Source organism: Bufo gargarizans, chromosome 7, assembly GCF_014858855.1.
Source record: "Bufo gargarizans isolate SCDJY-AF-19 chromosome 7, ASM1485885v1, whole genome shotgun sequence".
Taxonomy (NCBI): Eukaryota; Metazoa; Chordata; class Amphibia; order Anura; family Bufonidae; genus Bufo; species Bufo gargarizans.
This window is the reverse complement of record NC_058086.1, coordinates 43548740-43574185: the sequence shown is the minus strand read 5'-3', so window position 1 is coordinate 43574185 and position 25446 is coordinate 43548740. Positions and strand designations below refer to the sequence as shown.

General features: G+C 47.2%; 1 protein-coding gene across 1 annotated transcript in view; it reads left to right on the top strand.

The window, feature by feature from the left end:
• The first annotated feature begins 10876 nt into the window (after positions 1-10876).
• IL23R (interleukin 23 receptor) overlaps positions 10877-25446 on the top strand; it is a 39142-nt gene continuing 24572 nt past the window's right edge. Inside the window, exons 1-4 of the mRNA XM_044301947.1 lie at positions 10877-10944; positions 21982-22087; positions 22199-22477; positions 23850-23973. Coding sequence (XP_044157882.1) covers positions 22018-22087; positions 22199-22477; positions 23850-23973 — 473 coding nt within the window. The 5' untranslated portion in view covers positions 10877-10944; positions 21982-22017. The remainder of the gene's footprint in view (positions 10945-21981; positions 22088-22198; positions 22478-23849; positions 23974-25446) is intronic.

Here is a 25446-nt window from a genome sequence, read left to right as displayed (position 1 = left end):
CGCCCCTAAGCTGGACAGGACAGGACCGGTACGCTCCATGTGACAGAGAGTGCCCAGGTCCATGATAGATTCCACCTAATGGGGAAACCACATTATAAATATCGGCAACAAACGGATCAAAAGTAACAGAAAATATTGATGATGAAGAATCGGTGATTATAGGTCACGGACCTCGCTTCTCCAAGATCTCCTGCGGTCTGCGGAGACGCATCTCGGCCTTGCACCTTTCTTCACTTCTCTCCCTATGATTGGGAAACAGCACATCGTATTACCGGGATGAAACCTGCTGCATAATTACAGGGATTTTCCATCATTATCTACACAATCCATTAGTCCAGAAATTCTGATAGCCCGGCACTGGCGCAGAGCAGCGAGATAATCTGGAATATCGCAGGGCTAAAGCTGTCTATAGACACAGTGACTAAACATCATCTTCTGAGACTTCCATGAATACAGCAGCTGCCAAGCATCCGTGGCACCGCTTATCTTAAAGGGGTTCTCCCATGACTGATGTAAAAAATGAAACTCATTCATTATATAGCACATGTATAGCAATCTCTTTCTAACAAAGCTAGAACCAGCCGTGTACCTCACATGAGTCCAGAGATCTCCTCATTCTTTGCTCTGCTAGATTTATATCAATCTGGCAGCTCAGGGGGTGTGTCTTTTCTGCTGCAGCCCAGGGGGCGTGTCTTTTCTGCTGCACCTCAGGGGGCGTGTCCATGCTCTCCCTATCACAGCTCAGGAGGCAGTTGAAGGATGAAACTGAGCACGTGCGGCCATCTCAGTGGGCCGGACAAATAAATAAAAATTTTTAAAAAAAGCAGGTGGCGCTATAAAGGTGCATTTTACTGAATAACTCAGTCGCTATGCTAACTTTTTAATTACCTGTAATTACAAACGTATTCAGATCCAGGTCAAAGTTTGAAAACTGTACAATATTTTTCATGGGACAAACCCTCTAAGCAAAACAATAAGATTTGGGAGGGAAAATCCAGCATGTCTGATCCAAGTCTACCCCCAACATGAGGGTCTGTCTGTCAGGCTCAGCTGAATCCAATGTATATCTAACGCTGGCCATAGACATTACGATTCTGCCAGCATCGGAGCAGCCTGTATCCTGTTTGGGGGCATTGGAGCTTATAGCTGGTGGGTTTCAGAATACCTACCATAGAAGCAGACCACATCACTGTTATGGGGCTCCTGGGGAGAGGGAGCCCGGCTATAAACCGCTACCTCTTTACATGGTTAAAATACAGTTGTAAATACCAGCAACTGCCACCAGGGGGAACTGCAGGGTCAGTGGATGCTGTATAAATCCATATGCAGTGAGCGCCCCCCTAGTGGCAGCTCCATGGAACAATATGGAAGGAAGCAGGGGGATTTAAAGGGAGTCTGTCACCTGTTTTTCAGCAATATAATTAAGAGCACTGCTGCATAGAAGATTGCAGACACATCCCACGCATACCTGTGTGCACCTTGTGCCTTTATTCAGTGTCTAGGAAAACAGCTCCCAAGTGCCCAAAGCAAACCAGACTGCAGAGGGGAGGGCTGCTATAGTTGCTCATATTTTGGGATTGGGATTAGCCACTAGAAATATGAACCCTTCAAAGAATCCCAGAATCATAGCATTATATCCACTATATCAGGAGATATAGCTGTTAGACATGGAGTCAGGAGTGAAAGCTGTTATTACTTTCACTTAGGAGCTGTTTTTCCTGGACATAGAATACAGACATCTAGTACACAGGTACGTCTGCAATGTGTCTGCCATCTTCTGTGGGGCAGTGCTCTTAGTTATATTGGTGAAAACTAGGTGACAGACTCCCTTTAAATATCTGTGGCAGAAAAAGGATGCTGCAAACCTAATAAAGTCTATACGACGATTAACCAGCACACAATTTAGATAATTCCTCCGATACCTGTTGTGTGTCTGACTGTAGGCAGCTCTGGGACCCATTAATCCAGAACATTTGATCATCAAGAGCCTCAGATCACACGAAGGCCCAGATTACCATATAAACGCATTCAGTAACCCGCTATATATGATCCGGCTCCATACACACCAGTCCTATGGAGTCACCCTATGGCTTTGCATTGCTGGCCAGCTGTATTTTAGAGCTGTAACCCACCCTTCATGCCCTCGTCTACGGTCTGGACACTGGCACCATTTTCCACTTGTATCTGGTATCGCGGGTGGCACCGCTTTCTTCAGTCGCTGGCTTTTTATTCTTCATTGATAATGTTCCCTGTTCTCTCATTTCTTCTATATCTCATCACTAAAGATGTCTTCCCCATTATATATCATAGGACTGCAGTCATTTATTTAGTAAAGAGCCTCCCCGCACGCAACAGATATTTCCTGTTGTCACCACAAGGGGGCGATGTGTATTAGAGCCCTGTCTAGCTCAGTAGGAGACATATGCAGCTCTGTACAGAGTGCCCCCTAGTGGTGTCAATAGGCAGACAAGATTCTTAAGTGTGACTGGGGGGAACAAAGGAATGGTGCCCTGACTAATTCAATCAGGTACCAAACCTCAAGCATATTAGGAGATGATCCAATTCATTTAAGCGGCAGCCCTTTAATGTACTGTACATGTGATACTGCTCTGGAAACCAACAACCTATGTATACCAGTGATTTATACCAAGTGGTGCCAGGGGTCCTCCTTAAACTGAGTGTAGACATGTGTCTCCAGTCATCCACTGGCCATACCTATGTTTTGTGTTTTGTGTTTTTTCAGAACTTAAATGGGTCCAGAATTCAGTGCTGATACATTTCTTAATATATCTTTACAACGGTCGGCGCTCCATTCTTCTGCTACAGGACTCCAAAGCCTCTGCATAGACAGAGAAATGTTACCATTTTGTCTACCGGATGCCACCACTAGAGGGAGCTCAGGAGCTTACTACAATGAACTTGATGCTAAAACAGTAGGCAGTAGTCTCCTGAGCTCCCTCTAGTGGTAGCTGATGCTACAGCTTGAGATAATTTGGGCATGGACGAGATTTGGAGCTCTGTATCTGAAAAACAAAGTTCTGATCGCAAAAGAGATGATAGGAAATGAACTACCACAAAGTGTTGTAGTTGCTATTTAAAGGGATGGCTCCATTTGACCAACCCTTGTTCAGCCACCAAGTTCGTGGGAGAAAGCTGATTGTGGTGGGGGTCCTGTGTCTTATCCTCTATGGAAAGTAAGCAATCCCTCTATTATTCCTCAGTGCACAGTGTTACTCTGCAGAGTGCAGCATGAAGAACGCACCTTCCCCCTCGTCATCTTGAGAAATGCAGTGTCCAGGCGCAGTGAAGGGTCGCAGACGTGCTGTCCTTCCCAACTCAGCGTTTGGATATCTGGAGAAACATACATGGCTCAGCACCGCAGAAGAATAACATACAAAAGTTCCCTGAATGCCTCCTATACTATGGCGGAATCAATCATCCTTTGGTATTAGAGGGCAGGGGCACGCTTAGAGATAGGCATTGTCCAACGTATAAGGAAACTACCCCCTGAAGCTGCAACGCTGGAAATGGCAGCGCAGTAAATGGTCAATATGTGTTCTTTTACTATTTTATCACATTTAGGGGATTTTTCTTATCATTCAGACAACCCCTTTAAATGCTAAACCAATTTTTGCATGCAGCTGCCACTAGGGGGAGCCCCTTTACACACAGATGTATGTATATGCAGACAGCGCCCTCTAGTGGAGGCTGGAGAGGTTGACTAGCAGGTTAACATTTTTAGTAAAGTGCTCAGAATAGGAAAAAGTGGAGGGAAAAAAATACTTTCTCCAATCCACCGCCATTCCTGTACCGAGTCGCCACTGGTCTTCACTTCATGACTCAGGCTCAACACACAGGAAACAATGATGATAAGTCCAGTTTTACTGACAAATTTGTGGCTGCAGCCAGTTGTATGAACCCAGCCTAACAGAGTCCATTACTAGTAGTCCACACTGGCTAAGGGGTTGTCTGAGTCTTTGATATTGATGGCTAATGTTGGCTGATGTCCCACCTTGAAGACCTCGGTGATGGTGGCTTCTCGCTGTTGGTTCTTTCATCATTTTCCACAATCTCTGTCTCGAAATCCAACAGGCAGGGAGATTCTCAGAGACGGTATCCTCTGAAGGTAGCTCAGGCTGCGCCTCTAGGCGAAAAAAAGCAAAACATGATCAGCGGCGTAAAGGACGATTCCCCATAAAATATTATCCATGGCCACTCTAGGAGAACGCAAGCGTCCGTCATTGAAGGTATGTGTCACCGAGGTTCCTGGCCTCGGTGGAGTAAGAGCCAGTTTTCATGTGTCAGCAGCAGTTGCTGTTTGACACCTAGCTATTTAATATAGCTGATCCAGGGCGGCTCTTACTGGGAGTAGTCAAAGTGCTGGGTGGGTGACCACTCCCCATGTTCCAGGCCAGGTCTTGGCAGGCTTATAATAAAGAGATCTCTGTGCTGAGGTCCTGAAGACCGTGTGTCAGGCGAGCAGACCACCTTAAAGCCTGCAAGTGGACTTTCTGAGGCTGAGCGTTCAGCCGGGTGTGAACTGACACCCAGGATACCAGGTGAACTTTAGTTTGTTTTTCTGTGTGTGAACAAGCACCAAGCCTGAAAAGTGACTGTTGTGTTATGTTATAAGTGTGAATAAACACTGAAGAGTGATTTACAACCTGGTCCTTTGCCTCTATACTGCGTCCGCTAACCTGCCTACCTGAGCGAATCCCCACACCGCATTAATGTGTCTGAGCTGCAATACCAGACACAGCCCCTGGACAAGAGTGGCGCTATTTCAGAAGACAGCAGCCAAGTCTCTTTAGTCTCATACAATCCCTTTAAATTAGTAGGCTGACAGGACATACTGGGAGTTGTAGTCTTGGAGGGCCACAGTTTGGAGACCACCCTAACTCACACAGTTTTTTTTTTACCTTGTTATATAGAATTATCCCCCTAAACAAGCTTCAAAGGGGCCCGGCTTATTAAAATGTACCCCAAAGTGGGCTGTCCAGTACAGGCTGTTTAAGGCTATGTTCACATCCTGCTTTTTGGAGAATTTTGCTGTGATTTCGCTTCGTAATGCGCTGTATGACTGCTACATTTATATACAATATACCCTCAACTCACCCTGACATGGGGCCATCTTCAGGGGTGCACCTAGCCTTTCTGCTGCCTGAGGCGAAAACTGAAATGGCCCCTCCCTCTGCAATGGAAAACATTACATACAGCGCCACATACTGTGCTTCCCAATACTATACTGCAGAAATAGAATATCTCCCTCCCGCTGCCCCCCTCTTGCCCATACCTGGTGCTGCCCGAGGCAATCACCTCAACTCGCCTCATTGGTGGTGCACCCCTGGCCATCTTATACACTGTGACGCCCTATATAGTCACAGCATGCACCCCCCATTGTGTAATATAGTCCTACAACATCCTAAAAACACAGAGTCAGGTTCACAAATCAGTCATTGTGTCTGCGAATGTGACTTGTGGTTAACTGCTCTGCACACAGAAAAGGGGTCACCAACCCGCCCGATTGCTGCAGAATGTGCCCTACATTTCTATGACGACTCTTGCAGGAAATAAATTTTCTCAGAGGACAAATGACAAACCGCGCGGGCATTATTATCAGTAACTGGGGTCAGATCCTGATCGTAATGAAGAATGACAGGAGACGTGAATGGGTTATCTTGTGACATTTATGTCTGTCGGGGGGGGGGGGGGGGGATATTCGGCAGTGAGTGAACAGCCAAATGTTGAAGAAGGGGTGGAAGCAGGAAAAATGGACAACTGGGTCATATCGTCTACAAGACGGTCGGGCTCTTGTGGAGTGCTCCTGGTATGTAGAGGTTAGTACGGTTAGTACCTACCAAAAGTGGTCCAAGAAGGGACAACTGGTCAACTGACAACCACAAGGCTGATGTGTGGGGTAAAGGCTAGCCCGTCTGGTCCTATCCCAGAGAAGACCTAGTAGAGCAGAGTGCTGGAAAAGTTCCTTCTGTAAAGGACACCATTGCCTGCTCTATATGGGGCGGTGTAGCCGCAGACCAGTCAGATCGCCAATGCTGACCCATGTCCACTTCCAAAAGTGCCTACAGACAGCCTCACAACTGGACCGTCGGGAAACAGAAGAAGGCCACCTGGTCTCAGGGGCGCACCACCAATGAGGCCAGGTGAGGCGATCGGCTCAGGCAGCACCAGGTAGGGGCAAGAGGGGGCAGCGGAAGGGCTGTTTCAGTTTTTTTCCTTTAGATCATGTGGAGGCTTAGAAGTCCTCTTTATGTCGCCAGGGGCGGACTGGCCATAGACCCTACGGGGAAACTTCCCGCCGGGCCGATGCCCAGGGGGCCGCCTGAGCTCCCACTGAAATAGGAGGACAGAATGTAACGGCGGGCATTGTCCACCACAGAGGGGAAGCTTCTAGGGGGGGTGTTTGGTAATACTGGGGCATTATTTTGTGATGCCCTTTGGAATCTGGTTTTGCTAGGGCAGTATACGGTATTCCTGGCCTCGTCTGCTTGTGTTGTCTTACCCTCTGTCAGTTTGGACTTGCCTACAACATGGGGCCACTTTTTATTTTTGTCCAGGGCCACTTTGAGTCCCCAGTCCGCCCCCGAGAGACGCAATTTGTCGAAGACTCACCTTTGCATGTTTGGCCAGAATATCCTGTGAATATTTATCCAGAGCATCAAATCCGAGCAGAATCCTCTGAGCCATTAACCTACAGAGCATAAAAATCCGGTGAAACGTCTCAAAAAGATTTTTTCACCGCACACGTATTTCCTCCTTGACGCCATTATTCTGAGTGAAGACAAGATAAGAGTGTACGACGTAATAACTGAGCAGAATTGTCACTCGGTGCTCTAGGAAAGCTGGGTGACGAGCCCTACTGGCCGCCATATTGGTTGTCAGACATAACATTAAAAAATGTAAATAAAAAAGGTGAATAGAATTTTTTAGAGGACTCCAAGAATTCAGAGAAATTTCCCAGCGTGCACTGCTACAGGGCGCCCGATCACTGTGCAGCGGACTTATGGGCACCAGACAGCAGTCAATGTATCAGGCCCCATAAAAGGTTTACTGTAGACAATGGTTGCCATGACAACAAGCTCTTTCTAGCTACAAAAAAACCTGCACTGGGATCAATACCAGAAATACATTCATTCCTGCTATGGATTTGCAACCTGTGGATCTCTAGCTGTTGTGGAACTACAACTCCCAGCATGCCCTGGGATGTAGTTCTGTAATAGCTAGTGTGCTACAGGTGGCTTTTCACAGCCTGAAGGTTTTCTAAGCTGACCTCTGCACACATTACACCACTGAGATGCTCCCTCCTGCCATCATTACCCCGTGTGCCCGGAGTCCTCTGCTTGGCATTGATGCCCGGGTGCAGCTCTTGTCTCCAGCTCTTGAGCTTTGCAACAAAGTATCACGATCTGTGCGCGTCTTTCTGGTTCCTATGGACACGAGCCGCACTTCCTCTTAGTGTCCACCAGAGGGAGCTCCGCTTCCTGATCTGCTCTTTACCTATTAACTGAATAGAACTGATTTGCTGAATGTTCCAATTCTGCAGTTTATCTCCAGTGATGACCAGGGGAACTGCAAGTCCCAGAATGCTTTCATGTCAGACATAACTAGCAAGGTGTACCTGGGCAGAACTATGGACGCTGTTGCACCTTTTAATGTCATGTAAAAACAATCACTTGTGTCTAATCACATGATCGATGTCGCCATTAAGTTGGTTTTCAAGCGTTGCAGTGGGCGTGGCTAGACTAATCTAGAGGCGGAGCTTAACACATCTCTGCAGTTTTCTGAATGTTTTACCTTTTTTTCCACTTCCGTAATAATTGAATTTCTCAAAAAGTTATTTTATTTTAAAGGGCTTGTGTAACACCCCCGAGTGGTGTTGCCAATCCTACACCCTGCTACTGTCCTTAATGGTTTAACATAAAGTCATCTCTGCATTATGTTCCAGGTCCTCTCCATAATGTGCATCTATAATAATGTTTATAACATGTAATATACCTGGTTCACCAGCAGGTGGCAGCAAATATGCCAGAGCTGTACTTAGAGAGAATGGAACACTACATTCCATTCTAATCCCCCTCTGTAGGGAAGTGGGCTAGTCCGACTTCCTGAAGGAAGGGTGGGGACCAGTTAGTTCCAGTCTAGTTTACCCCCAGCTAGGGGAAGGGTGTGTAGGGCCACTGAGGCCAGCCCTTGGCTGCAGCCCAACATGTGACCCCATCCGCAGCTCAGCCAGAAGTCAACAAGCCTGGGACAAGAAGAATGTCAAATGAATTCGGAACTGGATCGGCAGGAACCGAGTGAGTATAATTCTCGTGTTAGGTGAATGATACAAGGTAATCTTTCCAAAAACGTAGGGGATCCTGGACAAACCCTTTAAGGGTCCTCATGTCATATCACTAAGGACAAAAGCAATGAGTCCTTTTAGAAATAAGAGTTCCCTTCTCCCGATAGGAGTAGTAGTTTCACAGCAGCTGGAGTGCGGAAGGTTGCTGATCCGTGCTATAGGAGGTGAAGAGGTAGCAGTTGTTACCGGGTCCAGGAGCCTGAGGGGCATAAAACCCCCCTCTGCCCCATCTACCCCAGTATTATAGAAGACACTCAACAGGTGGGGACCCAGGATCTTCAAGTTATACCTCTGCCATGATGCCATGTCTACACTGGGCACTTGGGTGGCATTGATCTGGTTTGGCATTCTGCATACAAAATAATTTGTCTGCAAGAGGCAGCTGTGCCATAATGTCTTCATTCATGGAGACCAGGCGTGCAAGGCTTGTGAGCTCAGCTCAGTTCCTCTTCCAGGACCGGTACCAGAAAGGTCAGGCAGCGTTATCTGGAGCACCCGACCATCTGCTAAGGTTACATTCTCAGTATTGAGGTTACCGCTGCATTTGCATCTATGTCCTAGATTCACGATTAAAGACATGGGTAGGCGGGTGCAGAGATGAGCAGATAAAGGGGCTTTCACGTCAGTACTGCAAGATCTGGCACATCTGCACTCGCTCCCGCGGGGTAAGGTAGGTCTGACGGGGACTTCTGCTTTTTTATGATCATATATCACATTGTATGTATAGGACAAGGATCCAATGCATCGAAAATATGGAGGCCCACATCTTCTGATATGTCCCATAGCTAAAGGCGTATGGCTGCCCATCTGGGCTATATTGATAGGAGATGTCATAAATGTCTGACTGGCGTGGGTCCTATCTCTGGGATCCGCTCCTATCTCAAGAACGTGGGTCCCAAAGCGAACGGAAAGCACACCACAAATGTGCAACGCCCTCTCCATTCACTGATATGGGACTTGGAAAGTTTAAAAAAAAAAAAAAGCCAGAAAAAACATACTGTATGTGTCAAAGTAGCCTTACGGTAGTTTTACATGAGTTTTTTTTAAGGAATTTTTAAGCCCTTTTATTTTATTTCAAAGATATTCACAATTTCAGCAAAACTGAAAAAATTTTATGTAATAAAATTGATGCAAAAAATAAATAAAAATAAAGATGCAAATAGGGCCGGATTCACACATGCAGTTTTTGGCAGATCTGAAAGGAAGGACTGATATGTTTCATGTCTTGTTGGATCCGCTTCTTGCTTAGGCTCAAAAACGGCCTAAAAGGCTCTCACGATCGCAAACATTTAAATCGTCTCTGCATCGAAATCACAGAAAATGTAAATGAGAATCTATTCATTTTTCAATTCAGGGAATTGCCGGGCAAGCGTTTGTCCTCATAGCCACTAAGCGAAGAGTCATTTTAGAAGCAGATCTTACATGTTACGCAGCGCAGGACAAGGTGGAGCAGACGAAGAGCAGTTTATGGAAGTGTCGGGCAAGCGTTTGTCCGGCAGGCGACGAATCACTTTAGAAGCAGATAATGCATAGGATGTATGTTAGATAACGCAAGAGGAATACACAATAGATAGGATATTGGGCTAGTGCAGGGATCAGCAACCTTCGGCACTCCAGCTGTTGTGAAACTACAATTCCCAGCATGCTCCATTCATTTCTATGAGAGGTCTTAGAAGAGCAGAGCAAGTATGCATGATGGGAGTTGTAGTTTTACAACAGCTGGAGTGCCGGAGGTTGCCTACCCCTGGGCTAGTGGGCGCCTTCTCTCTAATGCATATTTAAAGGGAACTTGTCGCATTGAACATGGTGTCTGATCTGCGGGGGGGGGGGGGGATGTTATAGAGCAGGAGGAGCTGAGCAGATTGATAGAGAACTTGTCATTTATGACTCCTATTCCCTGTTGGAGTCCAGTGGGTGGTCCAGTGTCTGACACCCTTCTCTGTATATAGGACCCCCCACTGGACTCCTCAATAAAGAAGGGACTTAGATAAATACATTTCACATTCTATATAATCTTTTCCCTTAAAACTATACATCAATCTGCTCAGCTCCTCCTGCTGCCCCCAGATCACACTGGATGTACAATGTAACAGGTTCTATAGGGGGACTGATCAGGGACTTCTGCATATCCTAATGGGGTATATGGAAAGGGGTTGCAATCAGTGGAAATTCAGGCCCCTTCATCTATGGACAGGGTCATTGCCCTCCCATCTGGGTGAAGGTGGCCATAGACGACCATCAGGATACATTATATCTCCAATGTTCTCTCCCAAGAGACAGATATAGGACGGATCTGATCAGATTACTCCATGAAGCTCCATAAGGCACTATTTCAGAATCGGAGACCATGCCCTACATGCCCCCCGCCCCTTAATTATGATACAAAGTGTATGTTAGGGAATTGCTATTTATGCAATTCTGTAATCATTTACGGTATATATATATATATAAAAAAAATCACATTCTTTTATCTCACAGGAGTTTTTTTTTATAGGCGGAGACGGTTTAGATTGCAGCATCTTGGAAATTTGCAGTAAAACCACATCAACAATTTAGCAATCGTCTTTTATCTGTAAGCCAAGGTAGATCATGAAAAACAAGAAGGCGCCTGACAAAATGCTGCAGTTAAAGGATATGTAGACCTTTGTCATCCTAAACAACATTAGGCCTCCTGCACACGACCGTATGGCTTTTTCAGTGTTTTGCGGTCCGTTTTAAACCGATCCGTTGTTCCGTTTTTTGTTTCCGTTGTGTTTCCGTTTCTGTTCCATTTTTCCATATGGCATATACAGTATACAGTAATTACATAGAAAATATTGGGCTGGGCATTACATTTTCAATAGATGGTTCTGCAAAAACGGAACGGATACGGAAGACATACGGATGCATTTCTGTATGTGTTCGTTTTTTTTTTGCGGACCCATTGACTTGAATGGAGCCACGAACGTGATTTGCGGGCAATATTAGGACATGTTCTATCTTTCAACGGAACGGAAAAACGGAAATACGGAAACGGAATGCATACATAGTACATTCCGATTTTTTTGCGGAACCATTGAAATGAATGGTTCCGTATACGGACCGTATACGGAATGCAAAAAACAGCCCGTAAACGAAAAAAAAAAACGTCATGTGAAAGAGGCCTTAGTGAGGGGCAGATGTCGGAGAGTGACTTTAGAATCCGACTACATAGGGCTGTTTGTAGTCTGTAACCTTGGAGACACATAGGTCTGGGCAGGAGCTGAATACACAAAATTGTAGGTGATTTTTAAGCATGACTGCAATTTTTTATTTTAGATAATAAAATAAAAATATTTACAAGTCGACATACCCTATTGCAGAGGGAATATTTTACAGCTTTTATTTCACTAGTCTGTAGTGTAGCCTTTCTCTCCACTAGATGGCAGCACAAGCAGAAAATGAAATAACTATTCCCAAGGTTTGGGTGGCCATGGCTAGGCGACCATGTGCTCGATGGCAGGGTGGACTAAATAATGGGGGGGATATGAGCAACAGGTTCTTCTACCCCCAAAGGGTGGCTGCTTACGGTGTCCCTGGGTTAGTCCAGTGATGTGGCCAGGGGGCCCTAGTTTAGGAAGGGCGGGGCCGCGACTGGTCGGGCTCACTTCTAATTGTATCCTCATTGTTAGAAATTTGCTGATGGATGTATTCACTGTGATTTTGGTATCTGAGGTTTAATTGTGACCCTGTGTGTGAATTCAGGCGAGGGGGGGGGGGTCTATCTGTGGCAGCTGCTTCCTGCTCCATCTCCCTGTATCGATGGTGAAGGTCTGTTCTGCTTAGAAATATGAGTTCAGACAAAATGTTATCATGTAACTATATTTATCTATATCAGAAAAACTGCTCCAACCACCATACAGATATAGTAAGAAATGAATCGGCACAGAATTGTGGACCTGTTTAGATTGGAAAAAAAAATGGTGTTAAAAGGGGGAGATTAACTTTAAAGGGCACATGACATTGGTAGGATAATTGTAACAGTTTGGAGGCAACGAGTGTAAATGTGTTCTGTATGCTGCAACATATTCTTGAACAAGATTCTTGACTACTTTTAATAGTATTTGGCAGAATAGTGAGTGCAGCTCTGGAGTATAATACAGGATGTAACTCAGGATCAGTATAGGATAAGTAATGTATGTACACAGTGACTCCACCAGCAGAATAGTGAGTGCAGCTCTGGAGTATAATACAGGATGTAACTCAGGATCAGTACAGGATAAGTAATGTAATGTATGTACACAGTGACTGCACCAGCAGAATAGTGAGCGCAGCTCTGGAGTATAATACAGGATGTAACTCAGGATCAGTACAGGATAAGTAATGTATGTACACAGTGACTGCACCAGCAGAATAGTGAGTGCAGCTCTGGACCAGCTGTTCCTGAGCTGCGATTACCTGTGGGTGTGGTCGCCTGTGGCTGTGTGTAGCTGCTGCTGCTGCTGCTCCTGAGCGTTTGGAGGAAAATCTATCCACCTGAGGCCGGCTCTCTCCTCCCCAGGGGGAGAGTGGGTTCTCAGGCATGAGCGAGGGAAGCAAGCCCCAGGCTCCTGTTCCCAGCGGCAGGCCTTCAGGGGACAGGAGAAGCCAGCGTTTGGCCTGCATGGAGGACTCAGGGGTAAGAAGATCTGGCAGGAGTCGCAGTAATGTGGCTTCTGTCTCCCCTGAGTCTGAGGGTAGTAGGAAGAGCCGCAAGGCTGGATCCGCTAAGGAGGACCCGAATGCCAGCATGGGTGAGAGTGGCCCTTCCGGGGCCCAGCAAAAGCCGAGTGTTCACGGAGGTGAAGCAGATCTTGAGGAGGAAGGCTGGGGCGTACTGAGGGCCCGGGAGTCCATTTCCACCTACGGATCCCGGGTCATGAGCCACCTCCGTGAGTACGAAGACGCGACTAAGACCCTGAGGAGGCTCCGGGAGGAGCTGCGCGGCTTGAGGTCTTGTGTTGGAGTGGCCCCAAAGAGGAAGAAGCAGGGGCTGGAGAACCAAATAAAGCAGCTACAAGCTGACATTGGCGAGATTGAGCAAAGGCGGACTGTACTCCGAGATAAAAGCGGCCCGTTTAAGGAAAAACTCCTAAACGAGGAACGTTTTCGGAAGATGGCGGAGGAGAAGGGGCAGATGGGGCAGCAGCCTGACAGCCAGGTGGAGAAGGAACCAGTCGTGCAGGAGGAGGATGATGATGATGACCAGCAAGATCCACCTGGCAGCCTGCAGGAGCAGATTCCGTACAGTGGGCCCCCTGCACGCCAAATAGCAAGGTCACCCAGCTGCGGCTCGGGGGATGAGTATGAGACCTGCAGCCCGGGAGGGGCCCTAGTGGAGGAGATCCAGCTCCTGGAGTCCCCAGTGCGTTTCCAGGACTTATGCTTTGGTGATGAGTTGCCACCGGAGACGCCTGGGGAAGGAAAGAAAAAGGCTAAGAAGACCAAGCTCCAGGAGCAGGTAAGATATGTATACACCCCCCTCCCTGGGACCCCCGGGTCGACCGCAGGGCCGGCTCACTGTATTAGCCCCTCTTCTCAGCCCAGCCCGTGTCCTGCAGTGGACTCGGTGCAGGAGAGAGGGGAGAGCGAGGTATCCGATATGGTGGTGAGCTCCGTCTCTGTTTGCAGTAACGGGGATGGAGCTGGTGCGACACCGGCTGAAAAGCCGGACAGGAAGGTTACTGCGGAGGATGAGAGAAAAATCTCTGGCGCTGGAGTTTGCTCCCTGATGGGAGGAGGGGGTGGCTCCACGCCACAGATGGCTGCAGGAGCTCCGATGGCTCCAACCGCTGATGACGCTGTTCCCTCGGGCCAGCAGAGGCATGAAGGAGCTGTCGGAGCTATGACGGTTACGCCTCCCAATGAAGGTCAAGAACTGATGCCAAAGCCTTTGTTTTGTATTGGCGCTGCTGGTCCAGATGAGCGGCGCCATGAAAGAACAGATCAGCAGCGTTTGGATCAGCGGCGCCCGGTAATGGATCAGCGGCGCCCAAAAGTTGTAAATGGTAGTACTGAGGAAGCGGAGGGCAATGATAAAAGTGGGGTTGGGGCTGTGGCCTGTCTTTTGGGGGCAGCTCCGACCCCAGGGCCCAGTGATGCTGAGGTACCAATAATTACACCAAAACACACCGGTTCAGCCAGTATGAGTGAGGGAGCAGGTGGGGGGCAGAAAATTATTTTTAATAAAAATATGTCTGGGGGTTTGGATGGTGGAGTGAATGGTGTTAGGAGGGAAGGAAGGGAGGTCGCAGAATCTGTTGTAAGTAAGGCTGGTTTGGGGATGGAAGATATGGAAGTGGGTGGTGGAGGGTCTTTGGTAAGTGGGGAGGGTGTGGAACCTGGTCCGGTTGCCCCCCCGGCTGTGGCAGCCCCTGTGCGCAGTTTTGCTACTGTCACAGCCGGGGTGAGTAGGGGACCCTCCTTGTCCTCTGGCTCTGGGGACGGCGTTTTGCAGCGGCGTCTTCTGGAGGCTCTAAAGAGAGGGGAGAGCACAATCAATGTAGAGGGGAGGGAGGTTGATCTATCCTTTTGGATAGATAGGCATGGCCTCTCAGCCTTCCGAGAGCAAAGGAGCGGGGAGACCACGTGGTCCCTCCCGACAGCTGGGCAGGGTGCTCTCCGTAGGAATGTGGTCCGTCTGAGGTGGAGGGGCAGTGATACATTTCCTTCAAGATCAGAAGTTGTTGAGCTCCTTCTAAAGATGGGCTTCAAGGCGACAGACATCTACGCCTTGATACATCCCTATGGGACCCCTGAGTTCGATGTCAGCTTTGTTCGGCCGGAGGGACTTGAGCTCTTCTGGTCGAACTATGAGATGGCAAAGGACGAGCCCAGCTGGCGAGATTTTGCCGTCCAGGCAGTGTCTCGTCAAAACAATGTGAAGAGGGTGACCGTTCTAACCCGTAACGAGTCACTCTCGTGTATTGACATCATGACGTGGCTCGGCCGATATGGGGAGGTGGTGGAGGTTCCCAAGAAGAACAGGGATGAACATGGCATCTGGTCTGGGGCCTGGACGTTCATGGTAAAACTTAGGCTTTTAGGAAACACAGTTACTCACATACCATCTGCCACCTTCCTTGGAAGGGATCGCATCCAGATTTTCTACCAGGGTCAGCCGAAGCTCTGTCACAGATGCGGCAGCCCCACACACTTCAGTGCTAACTGCACTGTACAGAAGTGCGCGCTGTGTGGGGAGATTGGCCACCTCGCTGCATCATGTGCAGAGATTAGGTGTCACCTGTGTGGTGACTTAGGTCACCCATTCAGTCGCTGCCCTCATTCCTTTGCCAATGCGGTCAATGCCCCGGCGGGAGGAAGCCGTGAGGCCAATTCTACTGGGGCAGGGGCTGGCAGAAGTGAAGGAACAGAGGGGCCAGGGAAGAAAAGTAAGCAAAAGACGCCTGCCCAACTGAGGCGTCAGGAAAATCGCCGAAGGGAGAGGGAGATGGGTGAATCCCGGGAACCTCAGGCAACTGGGGAAGCTGGGATGACCCCTGATCTCACCCCTGAGACTGCTGCTACTGCTGAGGCCCAAAGGGACAGTGAGCTGGATGAGGAAATTAGGAGGATCCAGGAAGAGGAAGGTGCCATCTCCTCATTATCCCCCCATGACGGGGGAAGTGGGGGATGGCAAAAGCAGGGTAATAAACGTACAGGGAAAAAGGGAGATTTAAGATCTTCTCCCACCCGCCAGATGCCAAAGGAAGGTACAACCAACCCCCCTCTGATTAGTCTCTCAAACCGGTTCCAAGCCATTGGTGACACCTCCCCCTCCTCAGGGGAGGGAGCCGGTGGGGAGGTTTCGGGAGTCGCGGTGACACCTGGGCCTGCGGGGGACGCCGAGCCTCCTTCTACTGGGGAAAACATGTCCTCAGGGGTGGGGGCTGGCTTGGAGTCAGAGCACAAGGGCAGAGGTGAAATGGACACATCTGTTTGTTTGAAGAGGGGTAAGCCATCATCTGATGAAAAAGTTGGTGGGGGCAGTGGGAAAAGAAAGCCATCTAATTCAATCACCCATGATGGCGGCACTCACTCCGTTGACGCTGGCGTCCATTAATGTCGCCAGCATTAAGTCAGATACGGCTAGATTTGCGGCCTTTGATTTTTTCAGCCGGGTTGAAGCTGACATTTTGTTTTTGCAGGAGACCAGGCTGCCAGATTTGGCAGCTGTATTTAAAGCTAAAAGGGAGTGGCGACGCGGATCCTCCTACTGGTCTCTTGCGGCCGAGCCGTATAGCGGGGTGGCAGTCCTTTTTACTGCACCGGTAGAATGCCGACGGGTTATTGAATTAGAAATGGGGAGGTGCCTGATCCTGGATGTCCTCATGAGGGGACAAGAACTTCGTCTAATTAACATCTATGGTCCCCAGTCCAAGTGGGACCGTAAGTGTCTCTTCATGAGGATCAAGCCCTATCTTTTTACAAGTCGGCAGGTGGTCTTTGGAGGGGACTTCAATACTGTCACGAGGCCCCAGGATAGGGGAGGTTCCAGGGACAAGCTGACTTACGACAGCATTGCGCTTAATAAAATAGCTAGTGAGGCTCGTCTGGTGGATGTCCACATCCGGCACACCCCAGGCCACCCGGGGTTCACCTATCATAGGGCTAGTTGTAGGTCTAGAATAGACAGGTTTTATTTAAAGGAGGAAGCCATCTCTTCAGCCGTGTCCGCTGTGGAGGTGGAGTTCTCCGACCACTGTATGATTTTGTTTTCTCTGAATGTTGCAGAGACCCCCCGAATGGGAAGGGGCTACTGGAGGCTCAATTCGTCTCTCTTGGAAGAAGCGGAGATAAGACAGTCCTTTGAGGATTTCGTTCAGAGCCAGGTACCATTGCTGGATCTCTGCGGCAGTAAGTCTGAGTGGTGGGAGATCTTCAAGGAAAGGGTGGGGAGATTCTTCCGCCAGCTCTCGAGCCTTAGGAGTCTGAGTAAGTATCGCCTGTATCAGGGCCTGAGGAGGAAACTCGAACGTCTTGTCTCGACTGGGGGTAGCCGTGAGGAGATCTCCAGAGTGAAGTCTTTGCTTATGAGGTGTCAGTACGATAGGCACGCATCTTTGGTTTTTGAGAGGGATTACGGGAAATACCGCTCGCCCGACCCTTACAAAAACTGCAGGATGTCAGTGAGTAGTAAGATTGTGTCAGGACTGATTGATAGTACGGGTTCTCTGAGAAGGTCCAGATCAGGGATTCTGGAGGTTGTCAGATCCTTTTACTCACATCTCATGGCAAGGAGGGATCTTGATCGTGATAAGATATCGGCTTTCCTGACTGAAACTGTCCCTGAACCAGGGGTAGACCCCTCTCTTGACGGTTTGACGGAAATGATCAGTGAAGAGGAAGTCAGTCTGGTGATTGAGGGGCTTGCTCCCAAAAAATCACCTGGTCCGGATGGCTTAACATCTGAGTTTTACAAGACCTTTAAGGACACCTTAGTTCCCCTCTTGACTGAGGTATTAAATGAGTGTCTCTCCTCGGGTACTCTACCAAAGTCAATGAGGAGGTCGGCCCTGATCATCCTGTCAAAGGGTAAAGATCCTTTCCACATTGAGAATTGGCGTCCCATAGCGCTCCTCGGTGTGGACAGAAAGATTTTGGCAAAGGTGCTATTTAATCGGCTGGTGAAGTTTGCACCCCAGCTCCTTTCTGGGGCCCAGCATTGCTCTGTTCCCGGCCACAGTACTTTTAGTGCTGTGCTCAGTGTCCGGGAGGCCGTGGAGCAGGGCAGGGCAGGTCACTGGAAGGGGTACATGCTGTCCTTGGATCAGGCAAAAGCATTTGATCGTGTTAACCACGAGTACCTCTGGTCTGTCCTTCTGAGATATGGCCTGCCCGGGGGGTTTGTTGATTGGCTTAAGACCTTGTATGCAGGGGCAGAGAGTTTCCCGCTTGTGAATGGTTGGATTGGGCGTCCTTTTGGGGTGGGATCTGGGGTTCGCCAGGGTTGTCCTCTGAGCCCGCTTTTGTACGTGTTCGCGATCGATCCCTTCCTTAGAGGGGTTGATCGTGGGCCGTTGGCGGGCATCGGGATGGACCGGGCGGCTCCGGAGACTACACTGAGGGTGGTGGCGTATGCTGATGACGTAACTATCTTTGTGTCTTCGAGAGGGGAGGCAGAGTGGGTACTGTCTGAGGTAGAGCGCTACTCAGAGTCATCTGGGTCCAAGATCAACCGAGATAAGTGTGAGAGTCTCTGGCTGGGAGGTGGAGATCCTGGTTTTGATCTCCCGGACACCCTTCCAGAGCCCCAGGAATCTACAAAAGTCCTCGGCATTGAATTTGGCCAGGGGGATTACCCCCATCAAAACTGGGATAGCAGGCTTAAGATTGCCGCTCAGAAGGTGGACCAGTGGAAGGGTTGGTCTTTAACCCTCAGGGAAAGGGTGAACATTATCAAAACCTACCTGATCCCTTTGCTGTTATATCTGGGCAGTGTGTGCGTCTTGCCGGAACCTTTCTGGACTCGGGTCTACAGTCTGTTCTTCCAGATGTTATGGGGAAACAGACTGAACCTTGTCAAGAGGGAGGTTACTTACCGTACGAGGAGACTAGGAGGGTTGGGTATGGTCAACCCTGTGGTGTTCCTGGTGAACACCTTTATTAAGATTAATCTCTCGAACCTCTGGCAAGAGAGGGCTCCTCTGTGGGTAGCCTCCTGTCGGGGATGGTTTCGGCCTTTCTTCCAGGAATGGGAGACAGGGGGGCAAGTGAAGGATCTCCGCACACCACATGGGCATCTCCCGGCTTATGCTGCCCTGGTTCTGAAGGTATTACGTCGGTGGGGTCTGGGGATGTGGGAAATCAGGACTCAGTCAAGGAGACTCCTTGACCAGAGGGTTCTGTTGACCCATTTCCAGAAACCTCTGGCCCTCAGGGACTGCCCAGGTCGGGATCTGAGGGTTGGGTTACGGCTTTTAAATTCCAATAGGATCCCCTTGAAGTTCTTTGACTTGACTTGGCGCTGCTTCCATGGGAAACTGTGTGTGAGGGACAATCTGAAGTGTAGGAGCTCTGAGGACAGGGGGTGTCCCCGTGAGGAGTGCGGTGGTGTGCTGGAAAGCATGGACCACTTCCTGCTTCATTGTCCCTTTAACACAGAGGTTTACACCAGGGTGGGGACCTCCATTGGCTGGCCTAGGCTGGTCACTCTCTCCTATGCGGAATGGGCCTATGGAGCATTCAGACACCTGGGTGGTAGGGACCTTTGCACTTTATTCCTAGTCAGCTCAGTGGTCAGGTACTACACGTGGCATGCACGGTGTTTAGTTTCGACGCAACGCAAAATCCTCCCCGAGGATGAGGTGGTTAGGAACATTCTCGGAGACCTGGTGAAGGTGCGCTCTCTGGAGTACGAGAGGTTGGGGGCGGGTAGAGCCTCTCTCCTCTGGAGGGGTTTTGCCTTTAGGGTACCCTAGCCTGTTGTCTCCCCTCCCGGTGGTGGGCTGAAGCTGACACTGTAGATTTTTGTTTTGTTTTGGTGGCTGTATGAGGACATAGGGCTTGCAGGCGCCAAACTTGGGCTTTAATGGGTTGTGTGTGGCTGAAAAGCCTCACGGTGGGTGGTGAGGTTAAGGTCTACTATGTAATGTACTATGTAATGTAGTTTATATGTCTTTATGTCTATATATATATTTGTATATTTGTATAGGTTGAGTTGTCGGGTGTAGTGTTAGGTTGGGTGGTGGGTAAATGGGGGGAGGGTTCCATGGAACATTGGGGACTTTGGGACATATAAGAAAATCCTGGGCTGGTTCATGGACGTCTGTTATCATGTACTGGGGGCATGGGATGCGGGACCAGCTCAGGGACCAAAAAAAAAAAAAAAAAAAAATATATATATATATAGTATATAAAAAAAAAAAAAAATTGTGTGTTGCATTGGGGTGGTGGTGGGTGGGCTTTTTGTAAGTTTAACTTCTGTATTTGTTAAGTGTAGGTAGGTGCAACCGGATCAGGAAGGTTAGTACATGTACATAGATATTGTAAATATTGTAAATATTGTACATAGCTGGTGTTCTGTGGCGAGTGGGCTGGACCGGTGCTGTCTGCGCCGCGCTGAGGAGCATCATGTCCTGTATGGTTGGTTTGGTCTCTGTTTTATATATTTATTTATCTGTTTGTTTTAAAATTTTAATAAAAGAAATACAGGATGTAACTCAGGATCAGTACAGGATAAGTAATGTAATGTATGTACACAGTGACTGCACCAGCAGAATAGTGAGCGCAGCTCTGGAGTATAATACAGGATGTAACTCAGGATCAGTACAGGATAAGTAATGTATGTACACAGTGACTGCACCAGCAGAATAGTGAGTGCAGCTCTGGAGTATAATACAGGATGTAACTCAGGATCAGTACAGGATAAGTAATGTAATGTACACAGTGACTGCACCAGCAGTATAGTGAGTGCAGCTCTGGAGTATAATACCGGATGTAACTCAGGATCAGTACAGGATAAGTAATGTATGTACATAGTGACTGCACCAGCAGAATAGTGAGTGCAGCTGTGGAGTATAATACAGGATGTAACTCAGGATCAGCACAGGATAAGTAATGTATGTACACAGTGACTGCACCAGCAGAATAGTGAGTGCAGCTCTGGAGTATAATACAGGATGTAACTCAGGATCAGTACAGGATAAGTAATGTAATGTATGTACACAGTGACTGCACCAGCAGAATAGTGAGTGCAGCTCTGGAGTATAATACAGGATGTAACTCAGGATCAGTACAGGATAAGTAATGTATGTACACAGTGACTCCACCAGCAGAATACTGAGTGCAGCTCTCAGGAACAGTACAAGGTCATATATTTATAAAATGACTACCCTTTAGCACCAGGTTTTTGTGAGGCCATGCCTGCTGGATTTTTTTCTGCTACAAATTTGCTGTAAATTCTGCATGTCTTGTGATGCGGATTAACTGTAGATTTAAAGGGAGTCTTTCACCTATACTGACCCTTATAGAACACTAACACCATTATCAGCATTATAGTCCCCATAGTGGAATGCTACTCACTGTTTAGCTGTCCGTCGTTTATTTTCTTTAAAAAAGCACTTTTATTCAATATGCAAATTAGGTCTGAAGGTGCCCAGGAGCGGCGTTCAATCGGCCGGTGCCCAGGCCCCTCGTCGCTATTCATATGAAACCCCTCCCCTTTGACCCCTTTGGCCCGCCCTAGGTTCCGCTTGAACGCCGCCCCTGGGCACCTTCAGACCTAATTTGCATATTGAATAAAAGTGTTTTTTTAAAGAACAGCTAAACAGTGAGTAGCATTCCAATATGGGGACTATAATGCTGACAATAGTGTTAGTCTTCTATAAGGGTCAGTATAGGCGAAAGACTCCCTTTACTACTTATACATTGAAGCTGTGAAATCTGCAAAGAAACATTGGAAAAAATGTGCAACAATATTGAAATGCTGCAGATTTGACAATCCCCAGTGTGGTTGATTTTCAGATGTAGAATCCACATCGCAAATCAAGCGTGTGTTAAGTCACCCATAGGGTACACTTTAGGATTTTCCTGTAAGTGATGGTTATGTAGAAAATATTCAAGGGAAACAAATGTCTCGACTTTTGAATACTTTTATATTATTTTCTTTGTTGGTGTTGTAGATGTCATCAGTGCGTTTCGTGACGTGACATGCAGACATGGAAACCAAGCTTTCTAAATGGAATGTGATTTGGATTTTTCACATATTCATTATGAAATCATCAGAAGGTGATTATTCACTCACTGTAAAGCTAAATTATCCGTCCAGCGCCTTGGACCACTCGGCCGCGCTACCACCTCGATTGTCCTTGCTTACTGTCTGTTCACTTCGTCCTGCAGGTTTGGTATCAACTAAGGGAGAACTGATATTCAGACCGGCCGCGGTCGTGGCGGTAGGAACCAACCTTACAATAATCTGTGTCAATAAACTGCAAACCTGCCCTGGGAACATGAAATTTTTATTTGAAATTAATGGAAAAAACAGGATTCCTGATTTTCAGAACCAGACTACGTCCATGATTGAAATTGTTCGCATCAGAACCGGTTATCATGTTGTTTGTTACATGGAATGTCATGGACTCCTGCACGTCATAAACATGACACAGTTAGAGGTGGGATGTAAGTTTTCTGTGTAATACTGGTCATTATGGGGTCTCGTCAGCTAGGAAACACTGTGGGAGAACACCGCTGGGTCTTACCCATATGGAAGAGAAATATATTTCAAATATATTTAGCAACATAATTTATAGATATGACATATATTTTAAAATATATTTTTCTTCCATGTGGGTACAAAGAGTGGACCTTAACATTCCTGGTCTCCTATTAAAATGGAACAGTAGGGGAGGCTCCTGCTGCGGACTGTTGTCTTACAGCCAGGGTGAGGACCGTGGGAAAGAAGAAGAGGGACGCGTAGAGAAGAATTGTCTGACAGAATAAGTCAGGACAGAAACAAAAGAGATGAAATTAGGGAGAAATTATTGGGATTTTTGCATCTCTAATTGTATTTTCTTTAAAAATATGATCAATGTGTTCAGTTGGTTTTCCCATCCATATAATTTTCTTTATTTTGCAGTATAAAGTTGAAAACATGGATATAAAAAAAGCAAGAAAAAAATATATGCAACAAACCATAATATGGAGTACCCTTTAAAGAGACTCACCGCGCGGGGGGGGGGGGGGGGGGTCCAACCCCACCCCCAAATTCACACCTATGTGGTCTCTTCTTATTGGTGGATACACAAGCTGCCCCTGAACAGCAGTTGTAATGATAAAACCTGTATAAGGAATAACTTACTGTGCATGTGGAAATATCAGGCATTCCTTATACAGGTTACTGGGTGTGTGATGACAAACATTGCCCACGACCTGACCATACAGGTATGGCTACTTTCACATGTTTTGGGCAGATCCATCATAAATCAGCAAAAACGGACCCATTACAATAATACAACCGTATGCATTTATCATGAACGGATCCGTTTGTATTATCTGTAACGTAGCCAAGACAGATCCGTCATGAACTCCATTGAAAGTCAATGGGAGACGAATCTGTTTTCTATTGTGCCAGATTGTGTTAGAGAAAACGGATCCGTCCCGATTGACTTACATTGTGTGCCAGGACGGATCCGTTTGGCTCAGTTTCGTCAAGCGGACAGCAAAACGCTGCAGGCGGCCTCCAGAGCGGAATGGAGACGTAACGGAGGCAAACGGATGCATTCTGAGCGGATCCTTTTCCATTCAGAATGCATTGGGGCTGAACTGATCTGTTTTGGACCGCGTGTGAGATCCCAGAACGGATCCCACAAACGGAAAGCCAAAACGCCAGTGTGAAAGTAGCCTAAGCTGCAAATTGTCCTACCACCAGACACCCATAGATCACATAGATGAGAATTTGGGGTGAAGTGGACGCCCCTTATGTCTGCAGGGTCACTCTAATAGTATATTTATTTTTTAAACAGATTATTTATATTTTATTTTTCCAAACTAGATCCTCCTGACAGACCGACAAATGTTAAATGTCAATTAGAAGAGTTTTCAACAGAGGTGAAATGTGAGTGGGATACAGGACAAATTACAGGTTTACCCACTCACTATAAAGTGCACAGAAAGAAGTAAGTTTCCGTAATGGATGTGATAACAGATTTTTTATTTGATTTTTACAGTTTGTAGGCGGCTGCTTGATATAAAGTTATATAGAGCAGGGAAAAGGACCAACAGCACTATCTGTACCTATATCATTTATATAGAGAGACAGGGAGGCTGTACTATCTGTACCTACATCATTTATATAGAGAGACAGGAAGGTAGTACTATCTGTACCTATATCATTTATATAGAGAGACAGGGAGGCAGTACTATCTGTACCTACATCATTTATATAGAGAGACAGGGAGGTAGTACTATCTGTACCTATATCATTTATATAGAGAGGGAGGCAGTACTATCTGTACCTACATCATTTATATAGAGAGACAGGGAGGCAGTACTATCTGTACCTACATCATTTACATGGGGAGACAGGGAGGCTGTACTATCTGTGCCTACATCATTTACATGGGGAGACAGAGAGGCAGTACTATCTGTACCTACATCATTTATATAGAGAGACAGGGAGGCAGTACTATCTGTACCTACAGCATTTATATAGAGAGACAGGGAGGTAGTACTATCTGTACCTATATCATTTATATAGAGAGAGGGAGGCAGTACTATCTGTACCTACATCATTTATATAGAGAGACAGGGAGGCAGTACTATCTGTACCTACAGCATTTATATAGAGAGACAGGGAGGTAGTACTATCTGTACCTATATCATTTATATAGAGAGACAGGGAGGCAGTACTATCTGTACCTACATAATTTATATAGAGAGACAGGGAAGCAGTACTATCTATACCTACATCATTTACATGGGGAGACAGGGAGGCTGTACTATCTGTGCCTGCATCATTTACATGGGGAGACAGAGGCAGTACTATCTGTACCTACATCATTTATATAGAGAGACAGGGAGGCAGTACTATTTGTACCTACAGCATTTATATAGAGAGACAGGGAGGTAGTACTATCTGTACCTATATCATTTATATAGAGAGACAGGGAGGCAGTACTATCTGTACCTACATAATTTATATAGAGAGACAGGGAGGCAGTACTATCTGTACCTAGATCATTTACATGGGGAGACAGAGAGGCAGTACTATCTGTACCTACATCATTTATATAGAGAGACAGGGAGGCAGTGCTATCTGTACCTACATAATTTACATGGGGAGACAGAGAGGCAGTACTATCTGTACCTACATCATTTATATAGAGAGACAGGGAGGCAGTACTATCTGTACCTACATCATTTACATGGGGAGACCGAGAGGCAGCACTATCTGTACCTACATCATTTATATACAGAGACAGGGAGGCAGTACTATCTGTGCCTATATAATTTATATACAGAGACAGGGAGGCAGTACTATCTGTGCCTATATAATTTATATAGAGAGACAGGGAGGCAGTACTATCTGTACCTACATCATTTATATACAGAGACAGGGAGGCAGTACTATCTGTGCCTATATAATTTAT